The sequence below is a fragment of the Hemicordylus capensis genome, chromosome 4 (assembly GCF_027244095.1).
Source record: "Hemicordylus capensis ecotype Gifberg chromosome 4, rHemCap1.1.pri, whole genome shotgun sequence".
Taxonomy (NCBI): Eukaryota; Metazoa; Chordata; class Lepidosauria; order Squamata; family Cordylidae; genus Hemicordylus; species Hemicordylus capensis.
This window is the reverse complement of record NC_069660.1, coordinates 49,448,455-49,471,100: the sequence shown is the minus strand read 5'-3', so window position 1 is coordinate 49,471,100 and position 22,646 is coordinate 49,448,455. Positions and strand designations below refer to the sequence as shown.

The 22,646-nt window shown below is 44.9% G+C and overlaps 1 protein-coding gene across 4 annotated transcripts in view; it reads left to right on the top strand.

Moving 5' to 3' along the window:
• The window catches only part of PHF20 (PHD finger protein 20), a 115,159-nt gene that overhangs the window by 67,072 nt on the left and 25,441 nt on the right, over positions 1–22,646 (top strand). For 3 of the 4 annotated variants that reach the window (XM_053245567.1, XM_053245570.1, XM_053245568.1), the window contains exons 8-13: positions 515–688; positions 7,895–8,065; positions 8,841–9,116; positions 13,614–13,712; positions 14,327–14,491; positions 20,798–20,973. In XM_053245567.1, the coding sequence (XP_053101542.1) occupies positions 515–688; positions 7,895–8,065; positions 8,841–9,116; positions 13,614–13,712; positions 14,327–14,491; positions 20,798–20,973 (1,061 nt within the window). The remainder of the gene's footprint in view (positions 1–514; positions 689–7,894; positions 8,066–8,840; positions 9,117–13,613; positions 13,713–14,326; positions 14,492–20,797; positions 20,974–22,646) is intronic. The other variant, XM_053245571.1, reaches the window with a different exon arrangement.

Here is a 22,646-nt window from a genome sequence, read left to right as displayed (position 1 = left end):
TTTTTAAAAAAAGTAATAATTGCACAGGTACTGTTCGTATATGTAACCTAGTAACTATGTAGGAATTTGGGAAGCTACATATTTTGCAAGGTTTAGCCAAACAATAGGTCGGGTGGGGACGAATCCTGAACTCTGCTCCTTATGCTTGTTTCACTTGTATCTGGGTTAATGTTTCCATACACATGTTATATGTTTTTACTGCTCTGCTTGCAGAAGCTCCTTTTGTTCACAGGAGTATTGTCCTATTTGAAGGAGTCCTTGCATTAGAGCAGCTCTCCTTCCGTTCACAAAAGCATTTTTCATTAAGTGGACAAGTAAATTTGGATACAACCCATGATAAATATGACCAATTTCTTCACTTTGGATAATATTGTGCTAGAATTCTTTCTCTTTGAGATATGTGACAGAGTGGTTCTGTAGGTCACATTTAGAGAGTGAAATAAGAAAGGTGATGTAGTCCTTTTTAAAATTTCTTTTTAAATGTTTAATAATATGCACTTCAAATGATTTTTAGCACAAGAAAAGTTGAAAAACTCAGTGGACAATGACAAAGATTCCTTAAAGAGACGATCGAGACATTCTACCAGTAGCAGTCACGAGACTTTAGATACGGACATTGTCACACCACTGCTAGATGAAATTGGATCTTTAAAAGAGCCAGAATCCAGCCCAAAAGAAATCAGTGAAGGTAAATAGCTTATTTTGGAAATGCCTGTCTTACCGGTTTCTATGAACATATAGGATCATATAATATGGTTGATAAATGCAAGTAATTTATATTATCTGGGGAGCAACTTTACTGATCTGGATCGTGATCTGTTGCACTCATAAGAGTGATAGATAGATAGATACTTTATTTACGGCCAATGGCCAAAACAAAACAACAAAAGAAACAATAAACATTATTCCAGCATTCAGCATTAACTTAACTTTAACTTTAAGCATTCAACACTAACTTTAGCATCAGTCAATCAATGAACTACGAATTCTAATTGCGATGTAAAAAAAATTTGCTACAACATGAGAGATGCAGAGTGGGGTTCTGCACCTGTGGGGACCATTCAACAGAACTGACTAGCTCCTCGAAGCGCTTAGCCCGCCCCTTGCATGTGGTGCGTTTCCTCAGTTTGGGCGGGTGAGCGTTTTCCCCACAGTTCCTTTCTGATTGCCATTGTGTCAGCACCTCGGACAGTGAGCTCCTCAAACTGGAAATATTTATGTGTAAAAAAAGAATAAAAACAGTTTAGTAGAAATGGACGGACGGTTAATTCAGTTATGACTTTGGATTGGACTCGGACTTTCATTCGTACTTGAATATTTCCCCCCCTTATTTCTCAATCCTGTAATGGATAAGAAAAAGAGTTTTAAATGCTGTGTTCGCTGCAACACTAAACGTCCGTCAGTGGATGATCATGATTTCTGTTTGCTTTGTTTGGGGGAAGAACACAATACCTCCACCTGTAAGACTTGTTTAACTTTCTCTCATCAAATGTGAAAGAATAGAGCGCTACAGATAAGAGCTGCCCTTTACAATGAAGTGCTCCACCCTGGCACTCCAATACTGAGATCTTAGTTTCATGCTTCCGTGCCCTCAACATCGGGTACAGTGTTGAAGTCTACATCAAGCGCAATACCGAAGCCGGGGACTGCTGCTGTGCATTCTAAATCCTCAACCCGAGCTTCTGTGACATCTTCTGCCAAGACGTTTAAAGCGCCAAAGCCGCCTACAGAGTCAGCCCATTGTAAAAGGCATAAATCTTAGCGTCGGGACTCCAATGCCGAAGAGGCACCACTGCGTAAGAAACATTGGGATAAGAGCATGCGGTTTACCACTGAGGAGGCCTTCACCACATCCCGAGTCACTACGTCTCTGATAACACTCCAGTCGGTGCCAACAATGCCTCGACCTCACCTTGCAACCCCAGAAGTCATGTTCCTGGATCGTCCATTACCAACAGTTCAACGCCAAGGATCACCATTAACCTCAAGAGCAGTACCAACCACAGCATTGTCTACTCGGCGTCGAGAGCATTCACTCTCACCAGCCATGACACTGATACAATTGCCTTCACTGGCAGCTCACCTGACTCTGCAAGCTTCGCATCCCTCAGTGGTTTCCTTCAGCATCAATGTTTAAGACGACAACATGAAAGCCAGTTTAGGACCAGGTGAATCCTAGCGACTATTGAACATGCTACTCTGGCGAAAGTACACTGTCAAGCTTGACCTTCTATGGCTTTTTGAGCCACGGTCTCGGCACTGAAGACTATGGCATGATTTTCTAGATGCTGAAGATAGCAGGCGCTTTGACTTCTTCTGCTTTTCAGGCCAGACAATAGTCTCAATACTGATACAGGTCACTCCATTGTCTCCACTGGCTCTCTCTGTGACTTCGATATTAACACAGGTTACTCTTCCTATTTTGAAGACTGACACAGTACCATCCTGTCTGTCTGTCTGTCTTGCATTACCGCTCAGACCATGAAGGTGCCTCAACCTCAAAAGAGCCAACCAATTCAGACTGCAGTCCTGGCCACAACTTCTTCCACCACAAAGGTGTGTAAGAAAAAGGTCCCTGCCCCTTCAGGACTATCAACTGTGATACTGGCAGAAGACTATGAATCTGATTCATCTACATCTTCAACTTTGAGTTAATCTGACCTCCCTGATGATCCCCCTCTCAGAGTGGTAACCAGTGATAACATTTCGCCAAATGGAGAAATACGTTCATACCATCGTCACATTTCTTAAATAGCAACGATACTTGGACTGGAACTGAAGATGCAGACTCTAGACATGTAAGATATATATGTTTATAAATTCTTCAGTTCCACTGCCTCAATCCAACCTGTTCACTAGGGATGTGCACGAAGTTCTTTCGGCACCGGCGGGGGTAGTCCTTTAAGGGTGGGGGAGGGTGCACTCACCCCTCCCACCACATATCCCCCGCCGGCGCTCCGTCACTTTCAAGCCCCTCGGGGCAGCAGCGTTCCTGCCTGCCGCCCCATTTTTGTCATCGGCCGGAAGTGGCCAGAAGAAGTAACCGCGCGTGCGCCCCCGCATGGCAGACGGGTGCGTGCACGCCTGCAACGGGTGCACGCACGGTTACTGCTTCCGGCCGATGATGAAAACGGGGCGGCAGGGAGGAACGCTACCGCCCCGAGGGGCTTGAAAGTGACGGAGCGCTGGCGGGGGATATGCAGCGGGAGGGGTGAGTGCACCCTCCCCCGCCCTTAAAGGACTACCCCCGCCGGTGCCGAAGCACCGAAATGGCCCCCGGAGCCGAAACGTTTCGGAGGCCTCCATAATGGCCTCCGAAACATTTTGGATACAAGCCTACTGTTCACTTTCCCATGCTGCCAGTTATATCCAAGGCAGCTAAATCTGCTTGAGAAACTCTACAAACGTCTGCTCCAACCTCCAAGTGACTGAAGGATGTATATAGAATTCAAGAATAGGAAGATTATTTCCTATTGAAACATTCCCCTCCCCCAATTCAGTGATGATAGATTGCGTATTCTCCTCCAAATCTGAGAGATGACACACCACTCCAGGGGACAAAGGGGATGCAAATTGGACGTCTTAGGGTGTAAAATTTATTCTACTTTGTGTCTGGTGGTGAAAATTGCTAGTTATACTGCCTGCTTTACCAAATACACCCATTTCCTCTGGAATGATCTATTCCAGGAGCAAGCTGACCGCTTGCCAGAAGAGTTCCTGGCAAAATGTAATGATGTTCACACCAAAGTGACTCTCCTCACTCGACAACAGTTACCCAATGCCAGGCAGAAACTGAGTCTTGAAACCTAGCTGGTGCTATTGCATTGAGGAGACACGCCTGTCTAAGTTCCACTGCGCTGCAGCCAGACATGAGAGAGGGTAGAAAAATCTGCCCTTTGATGAAAAAAGACTTTTATGTGAAACAACAGACTCCACTATGGAGTCATCAAGAAATCAAAATCCATGGCAAAAACCTTTTTGTCACCTGCCCAGTCATATACTCCTAAGTACCACCAATATGGTTGACGGCAGTACTGTTATAAGCAGATGGACAAGAGATACTTCTGCGAGCCTTACCAGTGCCTTGGAAGGAAGCCTTTCAACCAAAAGTCTAGGGCCTTGCAGGTCCAGCACCCAAAACCTGCTGACTCCAACAAACAGCATTTTTGATCGGGGTCAGTCCACTGATTCACCTCAGCCAAGAGTCACCACCATCGACTTCTCTCTAAACTACCTTCCTAGCTGCCTCCAACATCAGGCTAGCAAGTCATTATGTTGCATGGCACAACATAACATGTGGACGTGCACGTCATGTGGACGTGCACGTCATGTGGACGTGCACACATTTTGCATACATTGCAGAGCATCCTTCCTCTTCTCCACAGGGAGGAATGGTTTGCAATATTGGAACTGCAGGATGTGTACTTCCACATCTAAATCCAACCCAACCACAGACAATTTCTAAGGTTTACGGTGGGACATCATGTCTACCAGTACAATGTCGTGCCATTTGGACTGGTGATGGCACCTCGTGTTTTTACGAAATGCATGGCTGTCATCGTGGCTCACATTCGGGCGCAGGGCCTAACCATTCTTCCATACCTCAACGATTGGCTCCTGGGAGGAAGAGGAGGACAAGTTAGCTTTGCAAGTCACGACAGTCCTGCACTTACTTGAGGATCTGGGCATTCAGGTCAACTGGACAAAGTCCAGACTGGAACCTGTCAAGCGCATAGACTACATAGGAGCAGTTTGCAATGCACAGTTGCAACATGCATTTCTATCCGAGGAACGTTTCCTCTGCATCAAAGCCCTAGTGACTTCCTTCATGCTGCAACCCAGACAAAAAGCCCACGAAGTTCAGAAACTACTGGGCCTGATGGTGTCATACAGCTCCACTGTGCACTTCACCAAACTACATCTCTGGCATCTTCAACTTTGGTTTCTGTCTGTATATCGTCCGAATGTGGACAATGTGCAGATGCACTTAACAGTTCCACCACCAGTCCTTGTGTCCCTACAAGCGTTGTGTCCCTACAGTGGTGGACAAAACAGAACAATCTGCTGTCCGGGGTCCCCTTCCAGGTACACCAGCCTTCAGCCTTGTTGACGACAGACGCATCCCTACAGGGCTGGGGAGCCCATTGCCGAGATCTTCACACTCAAGGCCTGTGGTCATCAAACCAACAGCAGATGCACATAAACTTCTTGGAACTCCTGGCAGTGTTTCAGGCTCTCAAATCCTTCCAACTGACCCTAACAGACAAGCTTGTCCAAGTCAGCCTGGACAATACTACTACGATCATTTTCTTAAATCATTAAGGAGAGATGGTCTCCTGCTCCCTTTGCATGCTTAGTCTGCAAATTTGGAACTGGGCAATAGCACAACAAATAGTCCTTGTCGTGATTCACATCAAAGGAGTGGACAACATCTTGGTAGACCATCTCAGCAGATTCTCACTTTATCTGCGGCAACACGAATGGGAGGTCAATCTCTAATATCTCCATCCATTGTTCCGGGTCTGGGGTACACCACAAATTGACCTGTTTGCTATGCTCATGAACAAGAAGTGCCCCTAGTACTGCTCGAAGGCTGGCATCTGCTCCAGAGGAGATGCTTTCCAGTTCAACTGGGGGCGAAGGTTTCTATACATTTTTCCGCCTTACCTTCTGTTGAACAGAATTCTAGAGAAAATCCTGCAGGAATCTGCAAACTGCAGCTTGATTGTTCCATGGTGGCCCTGACAGCCATGGTTTCAGACTGTTGAGGGGTCGCCACAGGCGTCTATCTCAACGCAAAGATCTTCTCCTACAAGAAAATGGAAGGCTCCGCCATCCTGACCTGAGGACTCTGTACTTAACCGCGTGGAGGATAAGCTTCTGAAGGAAATCCTGCTTAATGACAGGAAGAAATTGTAGTTTCTTCCTACAGTTGTAGGAAATTGTAGTTCACTCGTGTCAACAACAACAGCAAGTGGAAATGGTTCAGATTTATGCTCAGGAACACGGCATCCTACCTCATAAGGCTACTTCCCGGGAGGTATTGCTTTACCTCACATCTCTGAAGCACCGTAACCTGGCTAATGTTTCCATCAAGGTTCACCTGGCAGTGTGGTTCAAGGTTCTGCTCACCATCCTGAATGGGATGGGAAGACCGTCTTCTCTCATCCAGACTCCAAAAAATTATTTAAGAGATTAAACAACTTTTACTTGTCTATTTGGTGGCCCACTGATCAATTGAGCCTGTCCCTCATCCTACTGGCCCTGATGGAGCCTCCATTCGAGCCCATGGCTATGGCATCTCCTAAGTTGGTAACATTGAAAATGGCCTTTTTATTAGCCATAATGTCAGCCCACCATGTCAGCAAGCTAAATGATCTCTGGATAGATGTCCCCAATGCTAAGTTTCATGAGGACAAGGTGGTGCTTCACTTGGACCCCAAATTCAGGCCTAAAGTAATCACTGACTTCCTTAACCGCCCAGAGACAAAAGTTGGGGGCGGTATACAAATTTGATAAATAAATAAATTAAAAAATAAAATATTAATAGTGACATTGTTTTGCCTACCCTCTTTTGGAATCCCTCAACAGCTCTCGAGCGCTAGTTGCATTCCCTGGATGCGAGATGGGCACTCCTCTCTACTCGAAACTGACCAAGCCCTATAGAAAGACAAAAAGGCTTTTTGTAAGTTACAAAGGTCATGTGAAAGGCTTACCAGATATCAAGACAGAGACTCTCCCACTGGATTGTGGAGTTAATATTGCAAGCCTCAAAAAGTGGACCCTCCTAAAACCATATGGGCTCTTTCTACTAGAGCTTATGCCACTTCTGCTGCACACCTGGCAGGAATCAATCTCCTCTGAGCATACTTTTGTCAAGCATTACGCTTTGGACCTTTGCTCTGCAGCTCAGGCCAACTTTGGGAGTGGTGTGCTGAAAAGGGTCTTACCTTAGCATATAAAAACCCGCTTCCAGACTGACAGCCTGTTAGTCACTCACCCTCATAAGATCATGATCCAGATAAACAGGTTGCTCACCTGTAACTTGCTCACCTGTTACTTTTGATCTGGCAGTGATCCGTTGCAGTCATAAGACCCTCCCACCGGCCCCACTGCAGTATACAAAGTGGTAGTATGTATATTTGCAGACTAAAAACACTACCTTGTAGAATATACACTGCTTCCATTAAACATTGGATTCCAATGTCGGTCCTCCAAGAACTGAGGGGAAAACGCTAGCCCACCCAAACTGAGGAAACGCACCACGTGCAAGAGGCAGGGCTAAGCACTTCGAGGAGCTAGTTAATTCTGCTCAGGCGCAGAACCCACTCTTATGACTGCAATCGATCACTACCAGATCAAAGGTTATAGGTGAGCAACCTGTTTTTGTTACTGGCTGACATGATGCGCAACAGTAGGAAGCTGCTGCAGACTCATAAAGCAAGCCTGACACTGTAGAGAATAATCGGTTGCATAAGCAGTGCTGCTGGTCTGTTGTCACAAATGGGAGAAACTGGAGTAGCACTAGTTGCGCAACTGCCTGTTTTCTACAGTGTCAGGGCTGCCTTTTGAGTCTGTAGCAGCCTTGATAGGAGCTGCTGCGAGTCATTTTAGCCACTGTTATTAAAATATTTTACAGGGAGTTTCTGTGGACTGTTACAGGAGCCCTGGTGCCTAGCAGATTATTTCTCTCAAAATAATGTGAACTAAGAATACACTCAGGCTAGCTTGTTCCTGAGTGTTTTTCTGTTCCTCCTTTTAAGAAGACAAGATTCTCCTTTGACTCTTACTCCGTATAAGCTTTCAACCGCTTATAATTTAGATGTATATGTCTTGGGTTTCTTGTGATATGAACTTTTTGTATCTTCAACACATCCACCCCCTTGCCTTTTAGGTCCATTGGAAGCATGTGTTGAGTCTGACCAAAATATTATTGAAGAGTTGCCTCCATCTTCAGGAGAAGTATCTCAGTCTTCAGTAGATGAAGGCAAATTAAAGGAAGAGAACATAGTAGAGCCTTCCTCTACATCTGAATCACAAGAGACGTTAGAGACATCTGCTACAGGTTACTTGAATTTTATTTTATTTTTTGAGCAGGGGGATAGGGTTCCATTTTGATTCAGGTTCAGTGAAAATTTCCTAAATTATTCAGGTTTTGTTTGGTTGGGGGGGAAATGTTTTTGGTTTTTCATTCAGGTTTGTATGAGCACCTAGTTAATTAGACTCTGCTTGTTTGGATGCTGTATGCCCTTGATATTTTGAAGCTGTATACAAACAGGGTGACTGTCACTAGCATACTCTCCTTGAGAGCTATTCAGGGATTCTGGCGGGTCCACCCGGGAGACAGAATGCCATCAGACTAGGTGGTTTCAGCAAGACAGTTCTTAGCAAGTATGCTGGTTATTGTTTCTGAATAAATATATTTTGGGGTATGTTAAGAATAATAAAAGTGGCTCCTGATTTTAATCCATAAAAGACTAAAGCCTTATGTAGACATTCAGATCCTGTGCATGGTGAGGGATTGCCTGCCCCGACAATGACGACTGCCCCATCCTATATAACTTCACAGTTGCAGAGAAACCTATATTCACAGAGCTGAACTTAGCATTTATAAACCCTCTCTGTGCAATCCGTGCACCCCAGTTTTTGAGGATACAGATCATGTGAATAGGGCCTAATCTTGTAGGCTCCTACACAGATGTGAAATTCAGTGGACAAATATCAAGCCAACGCAGATAATACAATCCCCTACCATGCATAAGAATGTAAACATTTGAATAGGACTAGAACATTGTATCATTAGTTTGAAAAGAAAATCATAAATTGTTTTGTTGTTAAAGTAACCAATGTTTCCAAGAGAACTGATGATGTTGCTGCTTCAAAACCTGCAATTGACCATGAACCCAAGTTCAGATGTAAGTTCTTGGATTGTTCAAAATCCTTTCGGAAAGCCAAATTGCTACATTATCATATGAAGTATTTCCATGGAATTGAGAAGTCACCAGAACCACAACAGAGTCCAGCAACAAGAAATATTCAAACAAGAGGTTCTTTAGCTTCTGAGAAGGCCAGTCAGGAAAGTTCTAACAGACGGCGGACTACATCTGGTTGCTTATGTAAGTACTAGTATTTTGAAGCCCGTTATAATAACGGGCGCTAGCCTTTTCCTCTCCCCTTTACTGTTTTTTTTTTTTTTAAATGCTGCCTCCGCCGCTGCCACCGAAGTCCCACCCTCCCAACTTCCGAAACCACCTTACCCTGGCCCGTGACAGTTGAGCAAAGAAAGACCTAAATTGAAGAGGGAGAGAGGAGCTCGCAAGCGGTGCTCCTCCCTCTGCAAAGGCTCTGCCCGAACTGGCGCTTGGGGGTCTTGCAATTTAGGTCTTTCTTTGCTCAACTGTCACGGGCCAGGGTAAGGTGGTTTCGGAAGTTGGGAGGGAGGGAGGGACTTCGGTGGCAGTGGCGGCGGCAGCATTTTTACTTTTAGTTTTCTTCGGCCTTCGCTCGGCCCCCGGTCCCGGCCTCCGTCTCCCTGGGCCGGTCTGGACCTCCACCACCATTCCCCCTCCCGCCACCCACCGCGGCCCGTGTCTCTGGCCGGGCCGGCCACCCAGGGCTCCGGCGGGCCTGCCACCCACTGCGGCCCGCGGCTCCAGCGGGCCCGCCGCCGCCACCCGCGGCTCCGGCCGGGCCCTCCGCTGCCTGGGGCCTCTCCCTTGCCGCCGCGGCGTGTCCTCTGGCCAAGGCGGCGGCGGCCAGTGTCCCCCGGCGCCGCTCACCCAGCTTCTTCGGGACGGCCGCTTCTGGCCGCCCAAGATGGCCACCGGGTGCCAGTGGTCGTGTCTCCCTTGCTCTGTTCTGGGCATGCGCTCTGCGCATGCGCAGAACAGGCCAGGGAGGCACGGACACACGCTTGGTGTCCGTCCATGGACGGACACCAAGGGTTTTATTATAGAGGATTTTGCAAACAGCTTTCTTTTTAGTAACTATATTGAATTAGTATGAATCCCTCAAGATCTGGATCGAGATCCATAAGAATGGGTTCTGCGCCTGCGCAGGGACCACACGGTAACCATTCCGTAGCTTGTCGAGGCATTCCAGCCCCGCCCCCACACCTAAAGCGTGCTATTTAGAGGCAGGCTGGATGCGATGTTCCTTGATGTTTTTCTACTCAACATTAGCAATGTAGAGTCATTGGATTCAAACTATTAACTTCTTCCTTTCCATATTTGCCTCATCACACCAAATGGTGGGAGAGTTTAGTGTTTGATAATAGCCCTGTCCAGACATTTAAATATTTTAACAACAGAACACTGTACTTGTATACAGCAACTCAGGACACTCCCAGAAGTCCTGCTCCTTACACTGACATGCCAAGAAGCTTCACGGTTAGTGTTTGTTTGAAGAGGCAAATGCTTTAACCATGGGAATGGTTGCTAGTCTGGGATGCTCCAAACTTGTAAATGTTGTGTATCCCCATTCCCAACAGGAGTGTTCTCGTTCAGGGGCTGAGGACAACCTGAAACAGGAGCTTTGTAATGTGTGAAAAGGGGGAGGGGGAGCAGCTCCTTCCTGCAAATAGATTCCAATAGGTTTCTAGGCAAAATACAAAGTGCTAGTTATAACTTGCAAAGCCCTAAACGGCTTAGGCCCTGAACGTCGTCTTCGCTATGTGCCCCACCGCCCATTGAAGTCACTTGAAGAGGTCCATCTCTAGTTCCTGCCAACTCGTTTGGTGGCAACGCAGAGACGGGCCTTCTCAGCTGCTGCCCCGAGATTGTGGAATGCGCTCCCTGCTGAGATATGATCCTCCCCATCTCTGGCAATTTTTAAGAAACTTCTGAAAACACATCTCTTCAACCAAGCTTTCTCAGCTTTTTAAAACTTGTTTTTAAATTGTTTTGGCTATTTAATTGGTGTTTTATGATGTTTTAATTGTTAATTATTATTTTATGTAGTTTTATAATTTCTGTTTTAATTGTTAATTGATTTTAATGTAAACCGCCCTAAGCCTTTTGGAAGGGCAGTATAAAAATTCTAATAAATAAAAAAATAAATACACGTTCAGAACCTGAACCCTTTAAAGCTATCTAACAAAGTGGGGGAGGAGGAAAAGTGTCATTTTCCCTTCCTGAGATGCTTTTAAATGTTTTTTCTGCTGCTTATATCTGGTAAGTTTTTTAGCTTTTTAGTTCTTAGTTTTTAGCTTTTTACTAAGGATCTTTAATTTTATTGATTGTATTGATTTTTTATTTTATACTGTATCTATTTATTAATGTTGTGAGCTGCCCAGAACAGTAGGGTACTGGACTGGAAGGGCGGGGTATAAATATTTTTAATAATAATAATCATTCCCCCTCTCTCCCTGACCCTAATTTTCCTTTTAAACTCCACCTGACTTCATCATCCTATGTGTCAGCTAATGTCAACTGAACCAAGAATCTTTCAGATTACTTTTCTGGTTTCTTTAGACCAGTGCTGCACAGCATATGGCTTGTGGGCCACATCTGGCCTGCAGGCATGTTTTTGGTGACCTGTAGGGCTGTATGCTGGGTTCTCCTAGCCCTTGGTCCCCCCCCCCCCCGCCACTGCCTCTATCTGTGCCACTCTACATCCAGCTGGCTCCTGGGTGGTAGGAATGATGAAGCTGCATTCGGGGGCTTTCCTCCACCAAAGAGTTGCTTGGATATGGAGCAGTGTGCAGCTCCCAGGTGGCAGAAGGGAGGAAAGGTTGGGTAGCAGCTTCCTTCCTGCCACCCCGGAGCTAGCTGGTTGTAGAGCAGCATGGCAAGAGGCAGCAGCAGTGGGGGAGAGCCCAGTCTACAGTCTGTGGCAATCCCACAACTGGGCTGCCAATCGTAAGGTGGTGGAGGCTGCTGGGGAGGGAGATGAACCTCCCACCCTCCCATAGCTATTAAAAAACAATTTAAAAGTTAATTTGCTTTTTTAAAAAATTTAAAAGCAAAATTTAAAATTATATTAATTTTACTTTAGTTATCTTATAATTCTAATTAATTTTAAAATTGACCTAATTCCTGCAATTACATTTAAATAAAATACAATAAATAAATAATGAACCATAACAAATTGTTCATAACACAGCATTAAAACATAAGAATATAAGAGCAGCCCTACTGGATCAGGCCCAAAGCCTATCTAGTCCCGCATCCTGTTTCACACAGTGGCCCAACAGATGATTCTGGAAAGCCCACAGGCAAGAGCTGTGGGCATGCCCTTTCTCCTACTGTTAATCATCTGCAGTGGGTATTTAGAGGCATCTTGTCTTGTCGGTTGGTGGTGGCCTATACTAGTAGCTGCTGATAGACCTGTCCTCCATGAATTTATCTAAACCCTTTTGAAAGCCATCCAGGCTGTTGGCTGTCACCACATCTTGAGGCAGAAAATTCCATAGGTTGATGTGAAAAAGTAATTCCTTTTGTCAGTCATAAATTTCTTGGCAATCAGTTTCATGGGATGACCCCTGGTTCTAGTGTTAAGTGAGAAAGAGAAAAAAAAATTCTCTATCAACTTTCTCCACATCATGCATACTTGTACTGACATCTGTCATGTCTACCCTCAGTCATCTTTTTTCTAAACCAAACAGCCCCAGATGCTGTAGCCTTATCTCATAAGGAAGGTGCTCCAGGTCCCTGATCATCTTGGTTGCCCTCTTCTTTTCCAGTTCTACAATGTCCTTCTTAAGATACGGTAACTGGAACTGTTCAGTACTCCACATGTGGCTACACCATAGTTTTGTATAAGGACATTGTAGTATTAGCAGTTTTCTTTTCAAACTCCTTCCTAATGATTCCAAGCATGGAATTGGCTCTTTTCAATTCAATAAAAACATATAAAACACATCAAATCACAACACCCCCCTCCAAAAAAACCCCAAGCCCAATTTAAAAACATCCGTCATGTCATGGTTGGTTTCGCTCCACCAAGGCATTTGAGTTGTGTACCCCTGCTTTAGACCCCCTTTCCCCTTCTTTTGGGGGGCAAAAAAGAGAGCTGTCCACAGAAAAGAATGGAGAAATCCAAGATTATAGTGCAGCTATGACTGGGTGGCAGCAGCATGTCCCCTCCCCTTAAAAGTTATTAATAAAGGCAGGAATTTTCTCTCTTTAGACAATGAGATGTTCTAGTATTTTCTTCTTTGTTCTCTCAATATTGTGTAATATCCTGGAAGCCCATAGAGGCCTTGTTGAGTTTCTGTGTTTGTGAGATGGGATGGGACTGTAAATTAAGATTATACATCTTTCTGAGTACTTAGGAAGTTCCCGGAGTATGTAGAAACTAGTGCATTGGGTTGTTTCATGAATAGAAGACACTTGCTTTTGTGCAAGGGGAGTAATTTTTGCAGAATTTCCCTTCCCTTAGACCCCTGTGCCCCCTGATAAATCTGCTCCTGAATTTCGGGGGACTATCCTGAGCAGGATTCAGTGAGGGCCACCCCCACCCCCATTGCATAAATGGAATTATTTGTTCTTCATGGAAGGCATAGTTAGGATGCATGCCTTTGCTTCTGGGTGACACCGTTTCACTTCCAAACTGCTAGATGCTCTTGCACCTTAATTTACTGTTGCTATATATGACAAATTATTTCTCTTTAGCTACTAAAGAAAAGGAGAAGAACAAAGAGAAGAAACCCAGAGATGTTGTAAGATCAAAATCGAAGAAGAAAAAGAAGAAGAAAAAGAAATCAAAATCAGGTAATATTTTAACATGGGAAATAGTTTCATTATATTGTCTTGCTGCTTGCTTTTCTTCACCAGTTTCTATTTCTGAGGAGAAAATACTGTACTAGCTGATATCCTCAATAACCAGGCAGAGGCACTACCTGCGAAGTGCCTCTGCAGCTTTTATTAATCTGGAGTCCACTGTGGTGCAGGGGTGTATATGTGTGATCTTTGATTCCTCCTTCCCCCAGAAGTGCTCTTTGACGTGTGAAAATGTGTCCCTGAAGACTGTGCAACCCTTTGGGATGTATTTATGGATGTTCAGTGCTTCCAGGTGAAGGAGAGATTGGTGAAAATTGCCCTACCTGCGTAGTGGGACACTGGATTATTAAATGCTGTGGAGGGACTTTACACTCCACATAATTAGTGAGGATGTCAGCCACTGTCAATACATCGTATTATTCTGAAACCTCAGTCTAGACTTTCTTTTTAGCAATGGAGTCAATACCTTTGAAATTGCCTATTGGTATAGCTATGAAGGACCAGTGCACACATAAGTCTTGATCCCTTAACCATGTGTTCTTGTGTATTTCCATGTGTTGATTTGCATTTATTTTGTAGTATTAACACATGTCTAATATTTACAGAACTTTCAGGGAGTGAAGAAAACATTGAATTTTCCCAAGGCCTGTCCCCTCCAAGATCTATTATCACAACAAGATATAGTTCAGCAAATCGATCTTGTGCACATTTAAGCACACAACTGCATGGCTCCGATTCTGGAAACCGTAAACATAAATCAAAAATAAATGGTGAGATTGATCTTAGTTTCTACTTGGTTTGTTTTTACTTAAGAATTAGGAAATAAGCTGTTTGTAAGTTCTTGTTGAAATAGTATTATACATGCAAATGTTTGTAAAATTTAAAAAATGCTGTTTAAAAAAAAACTAGGAAAGGATAATAAAGGAATTGTAAATTACTACAAAAGACTCACTGTGTAGGATGGAGTGCTTTGACAACTCTGTCAGTATTGTGTCATAAAACATGACACATTTGCGTTGCAGGGATGACTCAAAGATTTATCATTTATACACATTCATACTTCTCATTCCCTTGTAATGGTTTTGGTTTACTGTGGCTCTCTCTTGTAGCACTTCCAGTTCCTTTTTCTGTAAAAGTGTTGAATTGTGGTACCTGTGAATTATTTAAATGTTGAAGCAAGTATAATAGAAATCTTTGATCCATGTTCCCTCACAAAATGGGTTCTGCACCTGAGCAGTAACCCCGCAGAATAACTCATTAACTCCATGAGGAGCTCTTCGGCTCCTCTGAATCATGAGCGTGGCATGACTGTTATTTTCGGCAGCCACCAGGAGGAACTGTGGTGGCGGGCCAAAGGAAGCGGACAGCTGGCAAGGAAAGGCTGCTGTTGGTGGGAGGTGCCAGGCTGGAGGAGGTGGCAGCCTGAGGCCCCGGCTGAAAATAAGTGTGGGCGGGAGGGGAGATATAACGGCTGAAGCAAGCTAGAGGCGCAGTTGCTCTGTGCCCAGCCCAGCTAGTTCCAAGTAAGGTCTGACCAGTGCAGAATAGAGTGGAACTATAACTGCTTATGATCTGGACACTATGCTTCTGTTAATGTCCCCAAGGTTGTATTAGCTTTCTTAGCAGCTATATTGCACTCCTGGCTCGTGGTCTGCTTGTGAGCCACTACAAGGTGAAGCCAGGTCTCCCCCATTTTATATTTGTGCATTTTATTTTTGTTACCTAAATGCAGGAATATATACATTTATCTGTTCTGAACTTAATCTTGTTGGTTTTGGCTCAGTGTTTGAGCCTGCTAAGGGCAGTCTGAATATTTCTTTCTCCAGCTTCTGTATGTGTGACAGTTGAAATAGTCTAGAAAAGCAATAGTGCTCTTCATTAAGGTGGTGGTGGTGGTGGTGGTGTGGTAGGGGCGGGGGAATGAACAAGAGTGAATATTTTACAAGCAGTAGAAGAATAAAAGTGTCTTTTGGTACACTTTTAATGATGAAGCATGGAGTGGAAAATTGACTGTTGTGCAGCAAAAGCCTGATTGCTCTTCACCTTATAATGGAACAAACTGGATGAAAGTCTCCAGCATGAATTTCCAGGAGCTGCCTATATGGCAAGGGCCTTAAATACCAGCTGCTCTACCTTCAGTTCAGTCTGCCACACACACAATTGATCATTCTACCTTATAATTTAATAGGTTATTCTAGAAACAAACTAGTTCATTCTTGTAAGAAGACCAACATTTTAAAGTAATATTTTATTTTAATTGTGTATAGAATTATCAGTTCCAATTATTTTTTTCTTAGGTTTTTGTCTCTTGTATTTAACGACTTGTGGTGTCTGTGAGTAACCAGGGTGTTACAGTTATGCCATAATAAAAGGGTTTTTTTTTTAAACAACCAAACTGTGAACAGTAACATGTTTTTAGTCTCCTTGAATTGTCTGTTGAGGCACACTGATCTGTTGCAACTTGCAAGTTTTGCTTGCTCTACTTTTCCTTGTTCTGTCACTTATCTACTAGTTTTTGATCCCTGATACTTATGTAAAGTGAGTTAGGGCCAATTCTTACCAATTCCTGTTATGTTCCATAAGTGTCCATTCTAAATTCTTGCATTTGAATCATTTCTATTTTTCCAGAGTGCTCAACCTTCAGGCTGAAATCTTCTAGATTTGGTTTCTGCTTAAAGGTGACTTGTATTTTTTTTTTAAAAAAATTTTAAACCAACCTTTACCTATTGCTTATATGAGAGGTAATGTCCACTACTACTCTAAAAAAAATTAAAATTTGAACTGCAGTGGATTTCCCATTTCAGCCACTATACTGTATCTAAAAAAAGGCTGAACACTTAAAAAGAATTCCTTCATGTTGTATATTCAACTCTTTATGCCCTGTAGGAGAACATAATACTTTTTAAAAGTAAGTCTTATCACGTGGTTGTAAAGTACAACTACAAATTAATTATATTATTAATCCCAAAGTATTTTTTTTGCCTACTTTCCAGTAGGCTTATGAGATCACCCAGCATTCTGTGTGTGTGTGTCTGTGTCTTGGTCATTTTATTTGCCCCCCCCCCTCAATTTTGTAATGACTGGACCAATCTTTATAATTAATTCTCTTAGCCAGCCAGTGTGGAGATGTGGCAAGGCAATGTGTGCCGGCGAGGCAGGCACCTGATTGGCTGAGCTCTGTTTGGCTGGTGGAGGCGCCTGGTTGGCTGAACTCTGTTAGGTCGGCGGAGCCGCCTGATTGGCTGGGCGTTGGCCCAGCCATTGTGAGGAGGGACCGTGGCCGTTGTGAGGAGGGGCCGTCTCGGCTGCAACCTGGGCTGGGAGGCTTGAGGCAGTGGGAAGGACTGGCCCTGACCTGGCGCCAGAGGGGGTGAGTGGGACATGCGTGCCCAGGATTTGGCGGCCCAAGAGTTCCGAAGTGAGGACTGAGGAGGAGAGGGGGAAGAAAGTGCCTGCAGTGGCCGCCGGCAGGTGGAGGAGGGGAGAGAGAAAGGCGGCAGCAGGTGGGGAGAGAAAGAAGGCGGCAGGCGGGGGAGAGAAAGGTGGCGGTGGGCAACAGGCGGGGGGAGAGAAAGGTGGCGGTGGGCAGCAGGCGGGGGGAGAGAAAGGTGGCAGCGGGCGGGGGGGAAGAAAGGTGGCGACAGGCAGAGGGCGGGGGAGAGAAAGGCAGCGGGCGGGGAGAGAAAGGTGGTGGCGGGCAGCGGGCGGGGGGAGAGAAAGGCGGTGGGCAGCGGGTGGGGGAGAGAAAGGCGGCGGCAGCCGGATGGGAGGGAGTAAAAACAGCGGTGGTGGGGCCCTTCTTGGCTGCCCACCGTGGCTCTGTGAGGGGGGAGGAATGGGAGGGGAGGAGGGCTGGAGAGCGCGGGCCATAGGGAAGGGGAAAAGAGGAGAGACCGGGGCAGGAGGAAGAGGGAGGGGGAAACAGCCGGCCTCAAAGCACCGCACAGATGCTCTGTGCGGGGTTGGCTAGTATGAACTATATGAGTTGCAGTTGTAGGGATAAATAGGGACACCTCAATGGTGTAGTTTGTGATTATGTCATCCACCCCAATTCAAGATGGTGAATGTGTGAACATTTGAGATGTAAGAGGGCTTTAATAACCGCCTAACTGATTTGAACCAAATTTGGTACAGTTGTAGTTGGTGACACACATGAACACCTCAACAGCATGGTTTGCAATTATATCATCCACCCTAATTCAAGATGGTGGACACATGAACATTTGAGGTGCAATTGGGCTAACCGGTGAACTGCCTAGATGATTTGAACCAAATTTGCTACAGGTGTAGGAACATGTAGGGACAGCTCAAGGGCGTAGTTTGTAATGATGTTATCTTTATTGACCAGGGGGAGAGCAACTGGCCCTATGCAACCCCAGCACAGCATCCCTCCAGTTTCTGGTGTCTATCTTATGTTTATTTTTAGATTGTGAGTCCTTTGGGGACTGGGATCTATCTTTATTTTTATTTCTGTATGTAAACCATTTTGGGAACTTTTGTTGAAAAGCGGTATATAAATATTCATCATCATCCATCCTGTTTTAGGATGGCGGACACATGATTGTTCGAGGCGCAAGTGGGCTAACTTGTGAACTGACTAACTGATTTGGACAAAATTTACTCCTGTTGTAGGAATATTGAAAGGAAAATAGGCAGATTAGTTCTTACTAGAACAACCTCTTTGCAATCTGAGCTAGCTATTGAGTTTATCGTTTGGATGAAGTGGTGGATAAGCATTGGACAGACTGAGCAAGGTTCTTCTCTGCCCCCAGCTTATTTCTGCTCCACATGCAGTCCCTTGGTTCTTTTTTCTCCCCTTACTTTACCAAGGCAATGCAACAGGCATTGCCTAGAGCCATTATTTTCTAACTTCAACTCCAGGGAACTCTCAGAAGTCTGTCAGGGATAAACTTCTCTGACGAACAATTGGCTCATTGATATTTATTTTTCCCTGCATTATCCAATTGCAGGGCAAATGTTGGTATGTTCTGAGTTGTACTCTGTTTATGCAAGTCAACAGTGAGGCCCCACAGGCTTAGCCAGTGCCCTGAATAAAATACCTCAGAACCTTCTACAGCAAATACATCCGAGGGGTTCTTAGTAGAGGGTTTCTTAGTAGATACATTAATGTGGAAAGGGTTCCCTTAAAGTAGAATATTTGAAAATCGCTGGCCTAGATTCTTTGTGTAGTGATGCTGCTGTTGAAGATACTCAACTAATACCCTAGCCCACCTGCTCTATGAGCTTAGCACAGCTGGGCTGATAGAAAAATAAGTAAGCAGGGAAGGCAATTTGTGACTGTAAACATACACAGGGCCATAGTGCCTTTCTCAGTTCATTTTCCTCAGCTGTGTGGAGTGTGGTACTTGTCGTTCACCTGTTTGTGTTCTGAGCCCTGAAGACGCTTGGGCAAGACAGAGAAGAAGCACTGAGGATGGACTTCTGCTTCATAATGCTCACCTTCCCCAATTCTCAGTTTTCATGCTGAAACTGTATATTGCAGCAACTCCAGGAGTGCAAAATGCATATGTAGGTGTACTCTGAGCATTCTCTTAATGAGATTCTGTTATGCCACCCCTAGTCATGGTTGGTGATAGGTGAGTTTATCATCACTGCAAGGTTGACCACACTTTATTTTTCCCAGTGGCAGAGGGAGGCTGACAGCAGCCCATGTTTGGCCACTGCTGCGGCCCCCTGGCCCCACATCTGACATCAGACGCAGGGGGCCAGTTAGCCATGCAGCTGCATCTGACATCAGATGTGGGGCGTGGTTGCCCTCCCAAATGGGGCTGCATGGCCCCATTTGAGAGGGAGATCGTCCAGGGCTGCATTGGGCAGTGCGGGCCGCAGCGATTCTCGCTACCTCTTTAAAGGCAAGGAGAGCCATTCTAGCCGCGCTGCCAACACTGTGCAGGCTGATTTTGGTTCCAAATGGGGCCACACAACCCCGTTTGGGAGCAAAAGAACGCTCCTCTGCATCGGACATCAGATGTGGTGGGCAAGTCTGGTGGCCCCTGGGAGCGGGGGCAACCTGAGTTCTTAGAACCCGTTCGCCCAATGGTGGCTCCGCCCTTGACCTTTCCCCAGTGAAGCAGAAGTACACCCCAAATTAAGGAGTGTACTTGAGGACACCATTGAACTGGAAGCTGAACCTTTTGCCTGTGCCAAGTGACCCCAGAGTGAAGATCAGTTTTTCCCCTCATAAGAACAGCCCTGCTGGCTCAGGCCCATGGCCTGCTGTCTCTTTCTGTTTTTTAGAAACATCTTGCCTCTGAGGCTGGAAGTGACTATAGCCATCAGACTAGTAGCCATTGATAGACCTGTTCTCTTTTCAGCTGTGATCCAGATTGGCACATCATCCATTTAGTTAGTCCCATAGAACTCAGGAACTGTATTCGCCAGCTGCTACATGCTTATCTCAGCCTAGAATATGCCCATAATGACATATCAGTGTAGTGGAACTGACTTGTATATAGATGGAAGACTGTAACAATTGCTTCCATGAGTTAAAACTAAATCTATATGACAGAGTAATCAAATTGCTATTCAGGTAAGGAAGAAGGAAATATTCTTTTACAAAATGAACATTTATAGTTCTGTGCAGCATTACTCAAGAGTAAATCCTATTGATTTTCAGTGAGGCTTACTTTCGAGTCAGTATAGAGTTGTAGCCGTATATAAATATGGCATGGCCGAACTTATACACTTTTAAGTCACATTGATTTCAGTGAGATTATTTAATTTAAATTTTATTTATATTTTATTCTATTTTTACCCTGTTTCTAGGCAGGAAAGTTTCACAAAGTCTGACTTTTATGCTCAACTCCACCACTTAAATCAATGGGACTTTTTGCTCTGTTCAACCCTGTGTCTTATGCCTGTTCAGTAATAGATATAAATTTAATATAGGATCTGAATTTGGCACAGAAATACTACTTTAAACATACATTGGAAAGTGGGAAAGTATTGGCAGTAGATATTTTTCAGCTGATGCTAATTTAGAATGGCCACCCCCTTTGGCAACTTTCTCTAATTATCCTGACAGATTTCATCCCAATTAATCTTTTTGCCCACAGAGGATGATACCTTGAGTGAGTCGTCTGCAGATAGTTTGCTTTGGAGCGATGATGACTGCAGTCAGGACATTGATGTTACAACCAATCCTGATGAGGATCTTGAAGATGATGATAATGATTTTGAAATTGTCCGGTGCATTTGTGAAGTGGAGGAAGAAAATGACTTTATGATTCAGGTAAATGGAACAGGGTGAATAAAAATATATTTTAAAAACCTTTTAATAAAAACCAGGTTTTTTGTTTTTTTAAAAAATAAAAATAGAAAATTTCACATTTTAAACTTGGTTGAAATTAAACCTCATCACAAATATGCACAGCTACACTTACAGTCTCTTAAAAATGAATTATTGACTCTCTCACATGTACTTTACCAATCAAACATGGGCATTCATTTCAATTTCATCTCATGAAAATGGTTCTAGTTTGCCTGGTGTTTGCCCAGTAACTACCATATCTTATTTCTGGGCTTTTAATTCTTCAACGTGGTCTCTGTCTTCTACACATATGGGCTATGTGCCTGTGCAGAGACCACGTCGGAATCTATCAAGCTCGATTTCTACTGCTTTGGGCGGGAACCCCGCCCCCAGCCAGTATATGCGGCTGCACCACTCCCCATCCCCTCAGTCTTTCTTCATCCGCTCTTCAGTGAACATCGTGGTGTCTTTCAGCTCAGCAACTCGTTGGCTCTGGTAGTCTGGTTGTTTTTCTCCTGTTTTCTTCTGCTTTCTCTAGTTTTCCTTTGTTTTTCTCTTTGCGCAATTGCGTTTTTTTCACCTTTGCATTTTTCTTTAATGGTCTTTCCTTTGAGCTCCGGTCCCAGCTGGGATGGAGCGTGGTGGCCTGCTGGCCTTCGGCGTGCATACTGGGTACGAAGAACTTTAAAAAGTGTATCCGCTGCAGATCGAAGCTTCCCTCCCCTGATATGCATGCAGAGTGCCTCTTGTGTTTGGGGGGATCCCACATTGTCGAGACCTGCCCGCATTGCCAGAAGTTTACTAAGTGGGCTCGCAGGAATAGGGTTTCTTGCTTGCGTGCTGCCCTGTGGGATCTGGCTCTCCATTCTTCAGAAGCCTTAAAAGTTAAACAGTCTCTGAAAATGGCTGCTTTGATGTCAGCGGACCGATTCACAGTTGATACCGTGTAGGACCAGGTCGGGATCGTCACCCTCGGATGCTTGGCCTTCAGCAGTGTCAAGCAATAGGCTGCGGTCAGAGGAGCTCCCCTCTTACCAGCCTCAAGCGGCTTCTGCAATTCCCCCGAACTCGTCGAGGGTAAAGACGAAGAAGAAGAAGTCTAAGACTCAGAAGCAGTCCCCAACGGATCAAGATCGAACACAGGCCCCTAAGCGGAAGGGATTGACAAGACGCCAAGGGATCATCAGGCCCGATCTCTAAGAAGGTTAAGACGGCGTCACTCCGCTCAGTGCAGAAACCTCTGTATCAACGCGTCCTGCTTCGCCTGTGCTGTTGGGGGCATTGAATTCAGTTGCGGCGGGGGAACCCGACTGCGCTTCAGCTGAGGAAGAAGCCTATGCTCCACCTGAGTTCGATCCCAATGCTTCGTGGATTCCTAGTTGTAGGTTGCCCCCACATCATACCAAGAAGAGCAGTTCTCGGCGTATCGGCAAGATCTGTCCTGGGATTATCGGAATCGTTGTCACACTGTGGAGTATTGTTTCCCTCTTTTGGAATCTGAGTGTGTCTACAGCTCATAGTGTCGGGACCCTGGTTCCTATGATCGCTACCAGATGGACGGCAGCTCAGACTGCTCAGACTATGTTCGATCCCGTTATAGGTCTCACCATCCGGAAGGCCTTGAATATCGGCAGCCTTCAGTACCGAGGACTGTC